Here is an 18,635-nt window from a genome sequence, read left to right as displayed (position 1 = left end):
TTTGTTTAATTGTACATGCTAATGACATATCATGAGCCTCAAAAAACGATTGTTTCCTCTTCCTTATGTGAACCTTGTGCATGCAAAGACCGCTGGAAAATATACTATCTTAACATAACACTAAAGGGCGATTTATAGTCGTGCGTAGGTTCTACACCTTGCTACGGCGTAGGCTATCCGTAGCCTATGCGTTGCTCTGCGTAGCCTGACGCGCACCTCGCAAAAATTTTAACAGCGTGTCAGATCTACGCGGACCGCAAGCGCTGTGATTGGTCCACCAGAACCCCTCCCGTCAGGTAAAAAAAACTGCGTCATAGGTATTTCCGTTTGTGACGGTGAAAACAAAGATGAGCCAAGTTGAGGAGTGATTTAACTCAAACTGCATCAAAAGTCGCTGTTTATTTACTTCCATCATTGCTGGTCTTCTCAAATTATACACAACAAATTGCTATTTCTTCTTCGTTTGTGGGTTAACTTGCAAAGCTTCTTCTTCTTCTCTGACGGTCGCGCTGCTACCGTGGTTACACGCGTGGATACTGCCCACCAGCGCGTGTGTTTGCACGTCGACGCAGACGACGACGCAAAAGTATAAATGAAAACCAACGCGGAACCTACGCCGTCGCTACTACGCCGTAAGACCTACGCACGACTATAACGAGCCCTTAACTGTGACATTACAGTCAAGATGTATGACCCCAACATTAAATTACGCATTTAATTAATTACAATGTTGTTACAATGCTAAAAACAAAGTTGTGACTGCCGAGTTACAGCCCTATATGCTAGTTAATGCTATATGCTAGCGTTTAGGCTAAAGTTCTACTATTGACGTTACAGTTACGTTTTGCAGGTCCATACTGAAAAAAAAACACAAACTTACCACTCAGTAACATCTATTAACAATCTCAAAATCTGTATATTTATCTGATACACACTCAAACATAAGATCTGTTTACACACACACAGAGCTACTGAAGGAAAAACAGCCAATCACAGGAGAGCTCAACATTATTATTCATGACCCTTCCAAATAAGGTAATAGATCATTTCAGTCTAAAGGCAAATCCTAGGGTGATAAATGGATATGTTAAACTGACACTGGATCATTTTTGCACTTAATAAAGCCACAGACCTCCTACGTAGATATTAGAGAACAATTTAAAAAATTATCTCAATAAAGACTTTGGCACCTTTAAGTTTGAGATAGTTTTATGTCATGAATTTCTTTGGGGGCTGCGAAGGAATTCACCCTACACAAAGGAGGGCGCACTTCCAAAAGTTTGAGAACCACTGTGCTAATCTATCCTATTCTGTTCTTGGATAAAAGTGTCCACAAAATAAACAAATATACATTTATTCTATTCACTTTTAGTCTAATTAAAAGTGTATGCAGAATACATATAATACATACAAAGAACTGTTATGTTCAAACCAGAGTCACCAGTTCTTACACAAACTAACAAAAAAAGGCAGATAATTTTTCTGTATAGCTTGCACATTTTGTTTTGTTGAACCATTAAGTTTCAGATTACCAGCCCCCAGATATTTAAACAACAGGTAACCTGTTAACACCATCACACATCAGGGATCACAACGTTTCACAGAGCAGCGTTGTGACGTCAGCAGGTGTGTTTTTACCTTGAAGCTGAGCGGACAGAGACTCCTGGTGCTGCTGATATTTTAATGCCATAGCTTCGGTCCTCTTTAGTTGTTTGTGCATCTCATAAGACACCATCCCACCATAAATCATCCCGCAAACCACTGTGACAAATATGAGAGACTGGAAAATCTTCTTTTGCTTTCTGGAGCACACGCCGTTGCCCATGATGTTCGTCCTTTTAGAGTCCGCAGAAAGTTTTCTGGGAATTTTTTCTTCTTTACTCGGTACCGAAAAACCTCCGATATTCCTCATGAAAAGTATATTTATGCCCAGATGCTGTGAAAGCACAAGGCATATCTGTAATGTCTGCTGAAAAGTCGCTGCAAAGTTTCCGAAGACGACGGTGACTTCAGTTCGGCCCTCGTACTTGGTCGAAGTTTTTCCGCGTTACGAACATTATGTACAAAGTCTTTTAAACGAACTATTATGTTTTATCTAAAGTTTTTGGGAGGCCTAATCGTACCTTTCTATACGTGTCACCTAAATGCTGCAGTAAAACATCCAACTCTGTGGGTGAAGGAAGTCCCGCCCCTCACAAAGACGCCGTTGCTACGATTGGTCGATGGTCGCGTCTATCAACGAGGCTTAGCGCACGAGGGGAGGGGCGTGTGCGTTTTCAGCAAAACTGCTAGAACAGCTAAAAAATGTCACAGTGCAGTCACATTACATTTTTTTCGAGGCAAAAAAACAAAACATATTTAAGCATTATTTATGAATGCAAATGTTGTTTTTAAGTTTAAAATTAATATAAAACTATTATTCTGTACTTATGATTTAGAGATACAAATGCTAAAACTTTGTATTGCTTTTGGTTTTGTAAAAATTTAAAAGCTGTTCTTTCAAAAAAAAAAAAAATCATGAAAGTAAAAGCAGATGAGAAGAGAGAAAGTACACAGTCATGAAGGGAAACAGGAATTTTCTCTGCCAGCTATATTCACAAAGAATGAAACAACGCTTTGACTGTTTAGTCAGACGCAGCAGGAGACAGATTGGCTGGCAATGCACAAAACCCTTTTGTTTCAAATTAATCTTTAAAAAAATAGATTCTACCTCTTACTAAACGCTATTTATTTATATCCACATACAGTTTTTATCAAAAGCAGCTTACAGTGCATATTAAAGTGTGCATTTTTTATCAGCAGTGTTTGAACCCATGTTCTTTTGTGCTGCTAACACAATGCTCTACCATTAAGCTATGCATTATTTATGTGTGACCAGCATAATGACATGATTGCGTGAAGCGTTGCCACATCCTTTCAATTCAACAGGCATAAACCATCTGAATACTCTCACAGTTTAAAGGGGACATGTCATGAAAATCTGACTCTTTAATTGGGTCCCCAGTGCTTTTATCAACCTAGAAAATGTGAAAAAGATCAACCCAGTAACTTAGTTTTGGTAAGCCAGTCTCTACAAGCATGAGAAAAATAGTTCATTGAAATTTGGCTCCCCTTGTGATGTCAGAAGGGGAAAGTACCACCCCTTAATCTGCACTATACAACCACGGCACTGCCATTTAGTGCAGAGATCAGCTCATTTGCATTTTAAAGTACACACCAAAAACGGCACATTTTTGCTCACACCTACAAAGTGCCAAATGAAACAATTTAGAATAAATTATCTAGATGGTATTTTGAGCTAAAACTTCACATACGTACTCTGGGGACACTAAAATATTTATTTTATATCTTAAAAAATCTATTTCTATTTCAAAAATCTCTTTTAAACAATAGAGTTGTAAAGAATTTTCATGAACACTTCCTTAAATAAACACATTTTTTGTGTTGGTCTTGTTTCTCAAACAGACAGAGAAGTGTTTTAATGATACAGGCAAACAATGTGTACACCCGAACAGGCTATTCAAGGTCTAAAGAGTTATTAGAAAGCTACAAGCAGGTGAGGTTTAATCAGAGCTAAAATTATAACAACAAAAGCCAGGAATGTAAGTAAAAAGACCTGCTCTACGGCATAGGGACAAAGTTTACTATTTCCACACAAAGACACAAAGATTATAAGATACATATAAAGATTATGATATACATATTGTTTGTTTGTTTGTATACATTATAGGGACTTCCCCTAACCCAACCCCTAAACTAGATTTTTTTTAAATATGCATGTATGTATTTCATGTGAACCACATGAAAAGGACATAATAAGTCTTATTCACTAAGCATGTGTATGTACAAATTTGTGCATTAAATATTTTCACAAACAAATCCTGATTCAACAAAAACTTTGTACTCATTTTTTTCTAAATGTACGAAAAATCCTAAAAAAAAAAAATTATACCACACATACGTATTAATCACTTATGCAATACTATAATTATAATGTATATATATAAAATACAGTATGTGAATGTGTAGTTGTTTAATTTGAAAACTTGTTCTGAAGAGAACAATGGGGCTCTCTTGTGGTCAAATAACGCAATGGCACTAAAGGAGACATTTCACAAGACTTTTTTAAGATGTAAAATAAATCTTTGGAGTACATATGTGAAGCTTTAGCTCAAAATACCATATAAATCATTTATTAAATTGCCACTTTGTACACTCTAAAAATATTTGGGTTATTTTTGACCCATAATGTGTCATAAAACACACACTGGGTTAAAAATGTCCCAATGTTGGGTTGTTGTTATGCAGCCATATAGGTATAATAACCGAGCAGTTGGGTTAAAACAACCCAGCATTGGGTCAATTTTAACACAGCAGTGTGTTCTGTCCAATATTTACCCATTATGGGTCAAAAATAACCCAGACATTGAGTGTAGGTGTGACTTTTTTAAGGGTGTAGGTGTGAGTGAAAATATTTGGGGTGTGTCCTTTAAAATGCAAATAAGCTGATCTCTGCACTAAATGGCAATGAATAGTGCAGTTTAAGGGGTGGTATTAATATAATAAGATCCCCTTCTGACATCACAAGGGGAGCCACAATTCGATGACCTATTTTTTCACATGCTTGCAGAGATTGGTTTACCAAAACTAAGTTACTGGGTTGATCTTTTTAACATTTCCTAGATTGATAGAGGCACTGGGCACTTAAACATTAAACATATTAAACAAAAGTCAGATTTTCATGATGTGTACCCTTAAAGACTGTACTGAGAGTGAAAATCCAGCAATATATATTTTTTTATTACATAAAATCATGTATAGAACATTTTGTGAAAAAAAACATTATTGATATATTTAATATGAACTGAGTAAGTTCATGCCAAAAATTAAAATCAATGTGAAATTAATGATTGAAATCAAACTTTGATGCTTCAAATCTCATCCGTAGATTATAACTTTAGACTGGTTTTTAGAAAGTGTTATATCCCCATGCAAAGGTCAATATGTCTGGGTCGTTGTATTATTTAATAAATACTGTAAATGTCAGTATATTACTGTGAATAATTATTATTAATTAGCATTAGCATTTTCTGAGTTAATAAACAGTTTGATTAACATTTAGATTTTCTAATGTATTGTGTATTTTGGTAATTAGCATTTTATTTCCTTCCGGCCCAAGATAATCTATTTATATGTCTCATTTCCCCACTAAAGCATGACACTAATACCAAGATGAAAATAATTTAGTGTATGTGTCTTTCCAGGAACAATAATGATTGTTATAAGAGATTAAACTCATTCTTCACATCCCTTTCATCTTCTGGAATAACCAGTTAAACAGTAACACAGAAAAAAATATATCCGCCCAGTACTTATAAGCCATTGCACACTGACTAGTTATAGTTTAATCAGACACTATGGTACATATCGCAGTACTGCTGCTGTTTTGCCTGGCTCTTGCTGTGGACCCAGCCATAGGTTTCTATGGGGGGTCTATGACTTTCACACCTGGAAACAGATATCCAGATAGTTCAGTGGAGGTAAGTCAATGGTGGTAGTTAGAAAAAGAATACATTTCCACCTTAACATATGTGTTGTTTTTGAGTCATTTTAATGCATTTTCAAAGAAGAGAGAGAATAGCTCAATGCCTTAGCTGCTGAGAATAATAGATGCTGTAGGGCAGACCGGGGCAAGTTGTCATGCAGGATAGTTGAAGCAAGGGTTAAATCTCATTAACGTTAAAGTAAGGTTATTAGCAAAAAAATCACATAATTTGTCTGACATTTTTATTTTGTATGTGCTAAAAAAATTATTTCCAAAAGATGATAAATGTACATCATAACACACTGACTGTACAACAGTATGATGAAAATATGTTTTAGCAAGTTTAGTATGTTTGTGCCCATATATTTAATGCAATCTTATGTGTTTTTAAAATATTATAATCTCATCCATTCAATTATTTATTGATTATATTATTTTTTTACACTGCTATTTCCTGAATAGTTTTGTGCTTCAGAATTATTTAGCTGTTACAGTATAACATAAAGGGGTGGTTTACCAAACAAATATTAACTTAAGCCAGGACTAGGCCTTAGTTTAATTATGAAACGTAACTAGTTTTAACAATTATGCATTAGTAAAAACATTACTTGTCTGCATTTTGAGGCAAAACAAAGGGCACTGATGTGTTTTAAGATATGTCAGTGCAAGTTGATTTTAGTTTGGACAGCTCTTACATTTATTTTAGTCTAGGACGAGTCTAATCCCTGTCCGGGAAACCGCCCTATATATTTTTAAAACAGCTACAACTTATCCAATATAGTGTGACAAACCGTAGCAGTCAATATGTGTGAAACAAAAATGTTTTATCCTGGGCAAGAATAGTTTAAATGCCTAATAACTAACAAACACTATTGTGTTTTAGACTTTAAGGTACAGTCCGTGACTGTGTATACTATAAAAAATATAGTTGCCCTAAATCTTTAGGTGTAATAAAATTGGTCTGTGCAAGTCATTCTGAATTACTACTTTAAATAAATATAATAAATGTATCTGATTAAGTTACTATAAAAGATGTAAGTATTAAAATTGCAGTAATTTGTAAAATCAAGTCGAAATTGATTTAAATAACTTTTTTTATTATTTCAGCCTTTGTAGCCCCCACAACGACATAAAACATTCGAATTTTTTTTATTACACAGAATTTTATAATAAATTAATTGAAAACTTAATTTAAACCTTTACACACAATATTGACGAGAATGGATGTGTTAAAACAACACATCAGTGTTAGTTCAGGGAAAACACACTAACACTTTTCTGTGCTATTATTGGAACAACAAATTTTGTGTTACTTTTAACACAACTTGTGTTTTATTTGAACACAAAATCAACACAAAAATGACACGTAATGTGTTAAATAGTATAACGCCAAAAGTGTGTGAAAAATTAAGACATCCTTTTTTTAGAGAGTGGAGTAATGAAGTGTGACAACACTTTTTGTGTTGCAGGTGCACTTTTACTACAGAGAGTCCAGCAGGGGTCCTTGTGTTTCATATCCTCACTGGATCTGTAACAATGTGCAGTGTGGTAATATCATCTATACAGAACCTGAAGTGACAGATCAAGACCACTCAGATCAAAGTCAATGGTGCCAGTCAGAGGTTCATATGACCACCAATATCAGCAGTAATGCTCCCCTCGTCCTCAGGTAAAATCAATTTGATCATGTTTTTAGGTTTTATTTTATTCATAATCACGAATTGTTGCTCTATTGCATATTTCATGTAAAAGATACTCAAAAGTAAAAAAAAATGGTATTTTGACTTTGAATTTTTTCATTCTCATACACATTTTCCTAGAATATAATGAAAAATACACTTAAAACCAAATGCATGCAATTAAACAAACTATAAAGAATTGGATGTAATACAAGAATAAGAAAAACGTGGGTAACACATTTTAACACAATGATATGCTGCCATTTATCAGTTTCATAGCTTTGTGAACTGATTCATTGAAGCATAAAAATAATATGTTTCATTATCATATTTCTCTTTTAGTAATTCAGGTTGCTGCTGGACAGATAATATTCAAGCTGTCGGTAGATGGACACTACGCACTGATGTTGATGTGGGACGACGTTCAGATACTCAGTCTCCAAACAGATCCCCTGTTTCAGCAGCAGTACCCAATATAAGGCATGTGCTTTCTAAATTACAATAATCATCATAGAGATATATGTCTAAACAGTGTTTAATTTTGTCTTTGGTTTTCTGTAGGGTTCCTCAGAACTGTTTCCAAAGCCTTCAGTTACTGGCACATGATCCAGATGGAGATGTTGTGAGATGCAAATTTAGTGATGCTAACTGCTCATCGTGTCATGAGCACACAAACATTAATCTCGATAAGGTGATGACAAACTCCTCAAATTGTAAAAAAGCTTTTGTATTTAGTTATTTAAAGGTTATAGTTATGTTTGTTTTATACTGATGACAAATTTCCAGCATCCCCTATAAATCTATAATAAAACTGTGACAATGGATTGCCAGGGACAATGGATAAATACAGCGTAGCGACATTACACAAAATATCTGACTCCACAGAGCTGTTTAATGTATATTTTTGGATGGTGCATCACAGATTTAGGTCAGGTGTTTACTTTAATGTGATTTATATGGATCGTGTCTAGGACTCCTGCACTCTGCACAGAAGCGGTTCATTGAATCCTGGCCTGCATGTGTTTGAGCTCATACTGGAGGATTACCCTGTTTCAGATATAACTGTGACGAATGCTGATGGAGTTTCTTCAGTCCGAGATGCTTTTAATCTGACTTTAAACTCTGACCCCACTGCACTCAGTCAAGTGCCCCTGCAGTTTGGAGTAGAAAGTAAGTCAACTATCTTTACTGGATTTGTCTTCCCCATCCAAACACAGTTTGCATATAATAGCTGCAAATAATTTGTAAAAGTCATTTATTTTTATAGTTTTTTTATACTTAATGAGCATATTTTAGTCAGGTGTTTTTTTTAAAGGTGTTTTGTAAAAGTGATTTATATTACTAAACTTTTTACATGACTACATTCCAAATAAACAGTCATGAGGAAATGTAATCGTATCAAGATTACAGAAGATACTGCAATGTGATATGGCATGAAACCAACACAATGTCTGAAACAGTTTACAGTTTATGTACATGATATACTAATATACAGGAATTTCGGTAATGTCATGCATTAATATTGAATGTGTGACCACATTTTGCAGTGGTTTCGATCGTATCCAATGAGATTATACAGTCTGAACTATTTCTATATCAAAGCATTTACACAATAAAAAAATTAATGAATGGCGCATGGATTGTATATTAGACATGTATTGAGTACACAGATATAGGTAATTTGTTTATTAGAGACATAAATCATATCCTGCAGAATAATAGATTTTTTTAGAGCCAGTCAGTTGTGTTTTAATGACCCGAACAACTCTTTTGTGACCGATTTGGAGGCATTAGCATGAAGGAAAAATAAAGAAATATGGAAGACATTTCTAAAGGACAAATTCTATTGTTTTTTCTGTTGTAACATGTAATCGAAAGTGAACTTGTACTTTACATATCTGTGAAAGTTAAAGCTGACGGGTTTGATTATTGCTTTGATGTTTTTTGAGATATAGTTAAGTGTAGTTTTACTTTATTGTCTGTTTCCTGAACAGAAATTAATCTTGGACACTGGCACATAGAGACACATCTTGACAAACAATGCATTCACATATCACATAATAAAACATATGTAGCACACTTACAGTACTTAATAACTCATAAAAATATGGTCAACGAATTATCTTTTGTATATGGGACACTAAGGTTTATTGTGTCCTATTGAACATCTTTATTAAAGGGGCCATGGCATGAAAATCTGACTTTTTCCATGTTTTGCTATAATTGGGTCCCCAGTGCTTCTATCAACCTAGAAAATGTGAAAAAGATCAACCCAGTAACTTAGTTTTGGTAAACCATTCTCTGCAAGCATTGGAAAAAATAGGTCATTGAAATGTGGCTCTTTATGATGTCAGAAGGGGATCTTAATATAATAATACCGCCCCTTAATCTGCACTATCCAACCATAGCACTGCCATTTAGTGTAGAGATTGAGAAAGAGAGAAAATAATTTACAGCACAATTGAGTTTCAAATGCAACAAACCACCATCATTGTGATCAGTGTTTGAATTTCATCAGCTCATTTGCATTTTAAAGGACACACCCAAAACGGCACATTTTTGCTCACACCTACAAAGTGGTAATTTTAACATGTTATAATAAATTATTTATATGGTATTTTGAGCTAAAACTTCACATATGTGCTCTGGGGACACCAAAGATTTATTTGACATCTTAAAAAATTATTGTGACATGGCCCCTTTAAATAATAAGGTACATATAATATATTGGTAACCCTTTTTCAAAATTTACTTTGTTTCAACTGAAAATTTCACTTTAGTTTAACTTTAGGTGAAAATTTTTAGCTGGAAAAATGAATTGAAGAATTTATTTTTAAGTTGATTCGATTCAACTTTTTACTTTTGACAGTGTAGCACAGAAAAAGCCAACATGAGGGAGGGAAAGATGACCGATTGTTCATATATTTTTTTTTTTTTGAAGAATTACTTAATAATCTCTGAGATTATTATATATTTTTTAAAATTATACCCCAAATGTTGTCTTGCAGTTCTTGCACCAGTTCAGAGTTGTGTTCCAGACGTGAACAAGCCCGGTTTCCTGACACCAACTCCCTTAAACGGAGATGTACATCATGCCGCTGTGGGACACATGCATGAGATTTTACTCCGAGCCCAGAGCTCAGACAGCAGGTTGGTTTTTACTATATAGTAAATATGTGATTCTACATTAAATATGTCTTGAATAACAATGCGTAGTTTATTATTGTGGATTGTACAGTGTGTAAGATCTGATCTGCATTGAAGCAAGGTAAAAATCTGTAGTAGCTCAAATGTTTATAAATGGATTTTCTCTTTTACTTTTACATTTGAGTTTCATATATTTAAACTTCTGTTTTGCAGCATCTTAGACTTTCAGGTCAGTGGTCCCTTTAACATGTCTAAGACATTGAGAGATGAGAGTGATGGAGTTGCCGTGGCAACATTAAGCTGGACGCCACAGAAATCAGATCTGTATCGTCACGTACCTGTGTGTTTCACAGCAGAGACGCTGCACAGGTATTACAAGGTCTATCTTGAGGTTCATTGGTTGTTTTCTGTGTAGTTTCTGTTTGAATAGATTGCATCGTTTCTCTTTCATAGTCAATCAGAGATGAGGTGCATCGTTGTGGTTGTGGCCAGATCGATGGTTCTGTCAGGTAATAGAGATTAGTTTTTTTTAATACATTTAAACGATCATGTAGTTGAAAAGATGAAACGGCAAATGAAACATTTTAATGATATATGTTAAGGTAAAGCAGAAGTTATCTGCAAGGGTGACAGTATCAGCATTGTCATAAATAAAGCTTCAATGGAGGGAATCGATCAGAACTGGCTTCAGCTGAGAGATCCCACCTGCTCGCTTACATCCAATGAAACTCACATACTGGGCTCTATGTCCCTCAACACCTGTGGCACGACAGTAGAGGTACAGTAACTGCTTAGTTTATATTTATTTGGTACTTGTAAAATAATAGTAAAGTTAAAGTGCAGTAAAGGTAGCCTGAAATATCACAATGCATAGTTTACTAGAAAATTTAAAGGACGTTTGCAATGACAAATCTACTGTTATTTTGCATGCATGTTTGAGATTTTCATATGATATTTGCCCTACCAACTTTGTTACTGAGAAGGCATGCGAGTCATGTGAAAGAGCCTTATTTCTATGTTATATCTTTATCTTCCCGAACCAGGACTCTGGAGATTACATGGTCTTCAAAAATGAGATCAACTCCTTCGAGACCCCAAACGCAGTTATCACCAGACGCAATCAAGTCAAAATTGGTTTCTCCTGCCAATATCCCAAACTAGCCAGCGTCTCCAGTCACTACATCAACCATAAATCTGACTACATCTTCACTGAATCCAGCTTCGGCACTTTTGGTTACTCGTTCGAAGTTTTCACAGACAGCAGCTTTAGCAGTCGGGTGGATCCTAACCTGTATCCAGTGAAGGTTAAACTGATGGATATGCTCTACATGGGCATTGAAGCCCATTCTGCCCTCCCGAAGGTCAGACTCTTTATCGAGTCCTGCAGGGCCACACCAGAAGACAACCCATATAGTGCCGTCTATTATGACATCATCAAGGATGGGTAAGACTGAAATAATATTAAACTACATTACACCAAGGTGTTTACACCAGTTTTCAAAGCTCAAATTGACCCCAAATAGTTTAAAGGGGCCATGGCATGAAAATCAGATCATGCTTTTTATATGTTTAAGTGCTATGATTGGGTCCCCAGTGCTTCTATCAACCTAGAAAATGTGAAAAATGAGAGAGAGAGAGAGAGAGAGAGAGAGAGAGAGAGAGAGAGAGAGAGAGAGAAAGAGAGAGAGAGATAGAGAGAATTCACAGCACAATTGAGTTTAAATTTCAACAAACCACCATCATTGTAATCAGTGTTCACTTTATCCGCTCCTTTGCATTAGAATAAGAATATTGGGCCCTATCTTGCACCCAGCGCAATTGACTTTGTCAGTGACACATGTATCATTCGTATTTTGCACCGGCGCACAACGAGTTTTTCCCTCCACAGACGCACGTCGGCAAACTAGGGAATGAACTTGCGCTCCCTGGGCGGTTCAGCGAAAAAAAAAGAGGCGTGTTCCGGCGCAAACCATCCCTGATGCTATTTTGCAGTTTATAAAAACAATTGCGCCACTGACCAGAAAAAAAAAGTTTAAAGTCAGTGGCGCGTTGTGCGTTGTTCATTATGCTATTTTAAGGGCGCATGCTTGACCATAATGTATAGCGTGCACAACGTGCATACACTTTGCTTATCTAATCTACACAGATGCAACAGTTATTTCTGCAAATCATAAATTGTTACACTTAAAAATATTAATACACGAGATAGGGGAATCATAGTGGTGAGCATTGTGGTGATAGTTTTTATTTATTGTGTGGCTGCGTTAAAAAATTCTCATGCAAATAACGATTAAAATATTTTCATAAGTTAATAATAATAAGTTTGTTGTGTGGCTGTATTACGTTTATTTTATGTAAATAATAATTAAAATGTTTTCATAAGAAACCTTAATGTATATGAACTTGATTTGTAAGAGTACTTTGGGGTTGGACCTTGCTTGCGTTTCTTGGGTCCGATTTCAAAGCCCCCAAACCCTTTCAGCGGTGAGGGTGGACGCAGTGATGTCCTCTGCTGGCGTCAGGTCATGTGTAGGCAGATCCACCTCCCGTTAAAATCCGCCTCTCAAATTGTTTCCCCAAAGAGATGCGCTCGGACTCGTTGCATGTTGTTCTCCTGAGTCTGATATGAAGCTATACAGAAAATAAACCTGCGTTACTTAAACTCGTGACAATGATGATACACGAGCAAGGCAACATACCTCAAAATTATAAAGTAGCACAACCTCTATCCCCACCAGAATAGACAGTCTTTGTGCCATTCACCATGATCAGTCATCTTTATAAACTGAAAGCCCTTGTCCAATTCACAGTAAAATGAAAATATTACACCGCCAAGGCCGCCTTAATGCACGGGGTTACCTGGGCTGAAGCCCAGGGGCCTCTCAAGTTCAGGGGCCTCCCAAGTTCACGTTCATATTGTTTTGTAACTCGTCAGGTTATCTGTCAATCACTCTAACTGCACGTTACATGGGTGCTGACTGGTCCGTGGTAACTTACCGTGAAATAAAATATCAGACGTAACAGATTTTTCTATTCCGCGTAATGTGCGCGTTTTGTTAGGCTGAGTGTGACAGAGAAACAGGAAATTATCCACCAACAAATGAAAGAGTAATTTCTGAAATTTCATAATAAGCACTGAGGTGCAGGTCTCTCTCTCTTTCGCGCGGGCGCTCGCTCTCTCTGTGCTCGTGCTTTCTCTGGCATGCAGAAGTCTCTCCAACTGTGCGCAAGATACTGTGCCGCCAAATAAAGAAAGGAGTTCCCGAACATATTAATAATGTTCGTTGTTATAAAGTTTAAGTTTACTCGCGTTTATATCAGTGACGCGTGCGCAGCCGGAGCGATGTAGTTTGACGCGATGCTAGCTCACAGTACACATCTGTTGGTTTAGAAAGACGACGCAACGGTAAATGTGCAAGTCAAAGCGCGACAGGACCATCTCAAATAATCATCCCCTGATCGCACCATTCATATTGATAATCTCCTTATCTAAAGATCTTATATACATGTATGTTCCCTGTTTGTTTTGTGCATATTCATACGTGTTCGTTTTACATGCGTAGTATGCATAAATACTAAATACAATGCATACTATATCTTCAATAGCCTACAAAATAAATAACTAATTAAAAAACAAGATTCTGTCTATAAAGACTTATCTTTTGTTAACATTAATGCATTTTCACTTTAAAACTAACTTTAACTTCTTATATTTTTAAAACTGTGCTGAGCATTTAGTTAGTGAGTGGCAATTTTCTGCAAATTTGTATATTCTAAAAACTATATAAACATAAAGCTTATAAACATATATACTCTCACACATTTTGGTTTTATTTTCACCACAAGTTGCTGTGTGTGGTTGTTAAATAAAGTGTCTTGTGTTTATGCTCAAGTGGGCTCAGTGATATGTTAATAATGATATTATGGTGTTTTCTGGCTCAAAGAGGGAAAACTCACTGTTGTATGTATTGAAAGAAACTAATGCATTTTGTGATGTAGATTACCTAGATATTACACTTTTTTTTAATGAGACTATAAATTGAGGCTATGGGGGGCCTCCAAAACCTCTCAGCCCCAGGGCCTCACATTAGGTTAAGGAGGCCCTGTACACCGCAAATACATTAAAATAATATTATTTTATTATTATTATTATTATTATTATATTTATATAAAAACAAAATCTACTTTAACAAAAAAATTATGCATGTTAATATAGTATGGCTGTGTGACAATATGGTTTGTTTCTATTTATAAAACAGTTCCAGTCCCTGATTCTGATTGGTCATCAGTTGTACTTTACTCCACTTTGCGTTGTGCCTAATACGAAAAGGCAGACTTTCGTACCTTACTGCTTACTTAAATATCTCTGTTTTACACATTTTGGCATTAGGGGCTCCCTGCTCCATGCCTCTCTCACCTAAGGGGTCCCCGACCCAAAAAAACGTTGAAGACCCCTGGTTTAAAGGGAATGTTGGATAGCGTTTTGATTGGTTTATTTGACGTTACGCCCAAACCACACCTATGAATAATATACCTACTTCAGACCAACCCCTTATTGATTTGCGCCTGACGCAGAGTTATTTCTCACGCCGGGAAAATAGCAACAGCGCCCAAGATCCGCCCACAAACTCACTTGCACGTTGCGCTTCGAACTTGCGTTTCAGATCGTTAAAATAGGGCCCATTGAGTTTCTGTACGAGAGCGCCCCCTGGCTTTTGAAAATTAAATTGTAGGAAAAAACATAACTTTTTTATATATACATAAATTGTTTATTTAATAGATTAATTTCTATAAATGTAGTGTATATTTAGTAAAAAATAAAATATTTTACAGGAACACTGTGTGTACGGTATGTACATTTATATACTTGGCAGTCACTTTTATCCAAAGTGAATAAAAGTAACTTCAAGTAAAAAAAATCAAGGAAAAGTAAAAAAGTAGCTTTAAAGGTTTAAAAATAAATTAGCATATTTTTCAGAGATGTCAAAGTAACGTTGGGGTCAATTTGACCCCTAACATAACTGGAGGGTTAAAAAGTTGGCGTTTTTTCCTTGCTCAGAGTTAAAAAAAAATCAACTTTGGGTAAAACGCTCAGCTTGTCAATGTCACTTCTCACTCGCCTGTCCAATCACAGTAGAGGAGGGTCAGGATAAAAATCACAACAACCAATCGGCTTATCATTCAATGACTGATAAACAAAGCAGAAGTATCATATCAACCAAATCGCTTAGCTGAAAAAAAAGCTGGCGAGCGCCTAGAGTCAGCGTCCACCTGGCGTTTTCAGACACATTCAAACGCTTTGGTGTACACGTCCCCTTAATAAGTTTTGAAAAATGGCAATGCAGAATTTTATAGCTGGGTAGTTGACAACATGGTTGGCCGTTTCTGTAATGTTTTGGGTTGTTGTTTAGTAGCCCAAATCGAAAGAGCTCAGTCCTTCTTCAATGTCAGTCTTTGGTATTGTTCTGTTGTATTATCTGCCCACCGAAAGTACAGAGCAATATGAATAGCCCTGGCGCTACTAATGGTAGGGTTGGGTATAGTGTAGAGTTCCTACTCTCCCATTGTGAATGTTTTAAGTATATTCATTATACACAAGCTTATGATAAATGCATTCCGTTAAGATTCTGGGCTGCTAACAAAAAGGTTTCAGGTTTGGTCTTGTGAAGAAGGAGGAGGTCTACTCCAAAATCAGTCAACCTTTAAACCTTTTTGCAAACCTTACAATGGCTTCCTATAAAACCATTGTAAACTTATAATCACAATGTATAATCTTCTGTATTGAAAATATTATCTGTCCTGTAAATGCAGGGTTTACTTGACAGTCAAAGTTATATTTAATCCACAGAAACTTAATCTGTTGCTGAAAGATTTTCAATTGTGATATCTGCATTGATTTTTAAAGTTATGATTTAAAGAAATAATACACTCAGATTAATAATTATTCAGACTTTATTCATGTTATCAATATTCAATAAGACAAGAACACAGTGATTACATTGTTTAAAATTTTCTCAATAATATTTCTCAATAATATTTCTCTTAAATGATTAATCACACAAGACACGTTTCACTCATTCATCTCTTATATTTTCAGGTGTGTTTTGGACGAAACAGTCAAGGTTTATCCAAGCGCTTCAATGAAGTACGACTTTGAGATCCAAGCTTTCAAGTTCACCGGAGATTTCGATGAGGTACGTCAAATTTAAGGGTACAGTGTTACGAATTATCTGACCGAGACTTTGACTTCATTAGGTTAAAATTCTGTCGACAGGTTTACATTAGCTGCTCCGTGATCCTGTGCGCAGAAGGAAGCCCAAACTCCAGATGTGCCCAAGGTTGCCTCAGACAAACCTCACGCAGGCGCAGACGAGATTCCAGTCAAGAAACAGCGAGACATTACATCATACAAGGTCCCTTGCGTGTGTCCAGAGAGACTCGTCAGCATGATGGTATGTTTATACAGTTATATTAAAGGATTTCACAACGAGGGTTGGGTGTAAAGCAACATTAAAAAGCACTGTTTTTAACACTGGGTTATGAAACAATGCTTCAGAGCAACGATAGCACATCAAAATATTAGATTGCATTGCCAAACAAAAACAAGTTTTTAAGTGTGAAAATTCCATATATGATTGTCATGTCATTTAACTTTATTGTTCTTTCATTTTCCAGCTGCAAATAATGGTGGATCTCAACATGTAAGCATAAGCACCGGGGTCTTTGCCGGACTCTTCATTGTCTCGGTCATTGTGCTGGCGGGGATGTTGGTACATAAGATCAGAAAAACAAGACCACTGGACCGAATGCATCTTTTGTCCAGTTTCTGACAGCATTTAGTGGCCAATGCACAATATACACCTAACAGAGTTTCAAGTATTTCCAGTTTGCTTACATGAGACTGAGTTGACATGAACTAAATAAACACCTTCAATAGTAGAATAACACAACAATGATCTTTTAAGCAGTTGTTTTTGTTCTGTTGCTTTCGATATAGATCCTATTGTCTTATTATTTCCTTCTTAATTCTTTGCACACAACATGGTTCAACAAATATAACCTACTAACTGACAGGTCATGTATTATTGAGTGAATGTTTGAATGAATGTAAAAAGTGTAATTTGTAACAAACTAAATGTGTTCTGAATACTTGAGTTTTAGTATACTATAAAAGAGTTATTTTTTGGGTAACTATAAAACTTTATTGAATGAATTCCTTTTATATTTTATAACCTTTACTAGAAACAATCTATATATATATATGGCATATAAATATATAAATATATATATATTTTCTCAATGCATTCTTTGGCACTTTTAATTAAAAAAAAAAAGTTTTAATGGTTGAATGTTATGCTTGATTCATTTCTGACTTCTAAGAGATGTTAAATGTGCCGCCTCAAATTTGGGTAAAAAAACAGTAAGTAAGAAATAATTGACAACAAGCCATTGAATTATAAGAAAATAATGCACACCCAAGGTGCAATGCGGCACGACACCGTGGTTACACCGCGGGTGTGCATTATTTTCAAATAATTCAAAGGACCGGAGTCAATTATTCCTCTTACACCACGAATACCACAAACGTTGCTCTGGTGCCTATTTTTAAGACATTTGACAAGTTAGGTGTGCGGTTATCAGAAATTAATGCATACCCACTGAACATTTCTCAGCCAATCAGAATACAGCATTCAACAGACCCGTGGTATAATTCAGTTTAATCACTCCTGTTCAAAATAGTGAAATTAAAAGAGTCCAAATTAAAGCACACCATGATGCCGGATGATATTTGAGACAAATAGTCAGGTGCTCTAATGAATTTGCATATTTTATCTCATGAGGGCAGTTTCCCGGACATCCCAGACAAAAATGCATGTTTGAGCTGCCATTTCTTAACATATTGTATATCAGTGCCATTGTTTTGTCTCAATATGCATACCAGCATTGTTTTTTGTATGTTTGTAAAGAAGACTTAAAAATCCTCATATAACTAAGACCTAGTCCTGAATTAATCTAAACCATGTCCAGGAAACTCCCCCATAATGTATAAGTAAGAGTTAATAACTTTAAAATGTTTCAAATAACCCAAAAATGGATCATTACTTGTCAGGAACCACAAAAGTCAGGAATCCCAAAGCAGAGGTTTTTAATGAGAAAACTCAATGTCAGGTATGTATAGGAGATAACACTCTATGTCTTCATGAAAATGTAAATGTGAAAGGCAAAACACTCTGTGACGTCAGGAACAGGCAGGCACTCGCGGT

The 18,635-nt window shown here is 35.8% G+C and overlaps 2 protein-coding genes and 1 long non-coding RNA gene across 4 annotated transcripts in view; 1 reads left to right on the top strand and 2 right to left on the bottom strand.

Annotated features, from left to right (window-relative positions):
- golim4a (golgi integral membrane protein 4a) overlaps window positions 1–2,183 on the bottom strand; it is a 29,947-nt gene extending 27,764 nt beyond the window's left edge. For both annotated transcript variants that reach the window (XM_065257861.2, XM_073815803.1), the window contains exon 1: window positions 1,639–2,183. In XM_065257861.2, the coding sequence (XP_065113933.1) occupies window positions 1,639–1,912 (274 nt within the window). In that variant the 5' untranslated portion in view covers window positions 1,913–2,183. The remainder of the gene's footprint in view (window positions 1–1,638) is intronic.
- Window positions 2,184–5,408: 3,225 nt separating this feature from the next.
- LOC135773874 (uncharacterized) lies at window positions 5,409–17,631 on the top strand. The gene is made up of 13 exons (XM_065283766.2): window positions 5,409–5,540; window positions 7,015–7,214; window positions 7,567–7,704; window positions 7,786–7,915; window positions 8,196–8,394; window positions 10,233–10,374; window positions 10,585–10,740; window positions 10,825–10,880; window positions 10,974–11,149; window positions 11,415–11,815; window positions 16,469–16,565; window positions 16,646–16,823; window positions 17,047–17,631. The coding sequence occupies exons 1-13, from the start codon at window positions 5,418–5,420 to the stop codon at window positions 17,199–17,201; spliced, it is 2,151 nt and encodes a 716-aa protein (XP_065139838.2). The 5' UTR covers window positions 5,409–5,417; the 3' UTR covers window positions 17,202–17,631.
- LOC135739816 (uncharacterized) overlaps window positions 12,586–18,635 on the bottom strand; it is a 92,859-nt gene continuing 86,809 nt past the window's right edge. Inside the window, exon 3 of the long non-coding RNA XR_010529042.2 lies at window positions 12,586–13,002. This is a non-coding gene — a long non-coding RNA (uncharacterized lncRNA). The remainder of the gene's footprint in view (window positions 13,003–18,635) is intronic.

This window comes from Paramisgurnus dabryanus, chromosome 9 (genome assembly GCF_030506205.2).
Source record: "Paramisgurnus dabryanus chromosome 9, PD_genome_1.1, whole genome shotgun sequence".
Lineage (NCBI taxonomy): Eukaryota > Metazoa > Chordata > Actinopteri > Cypriniformes > Cobitidae > Paramisgurnus > Paramisgurnus dabryanus.
Note: the sequence above shows the minus strand (reverse complement) of the source record. Positions and strands in the feature narration are given on the sequence as shown.

What these genes read in the sequence shown, in the direction of transcription:
- LOC135773874 (XM_065283766.2), top strand. Translation starts at nt 5,418, where the DNA reads ATGGTACATATCGCAGTACTGCTGCTGTTTTGCCTGGCTCTTGCTGTG. An exon ending in AATGCTCCCCTCGTCCTCAG is followed by an intron (nt 7,215 to 7,566) that starts GTAAAATCAATT and finishes TTTCTCTTTTAG; the next exon opens with TAATTCAGGTTGCTGCTGGA. An exon ending in ACAGCAGAGACGCTGCACAG is followed by an intron (nt 10,741 to 10,824) that starts GTATTACAAGGT and finishes TCTCTTTCATAG; the next exon opens with TCAATCAGAGATGAGGTGCA.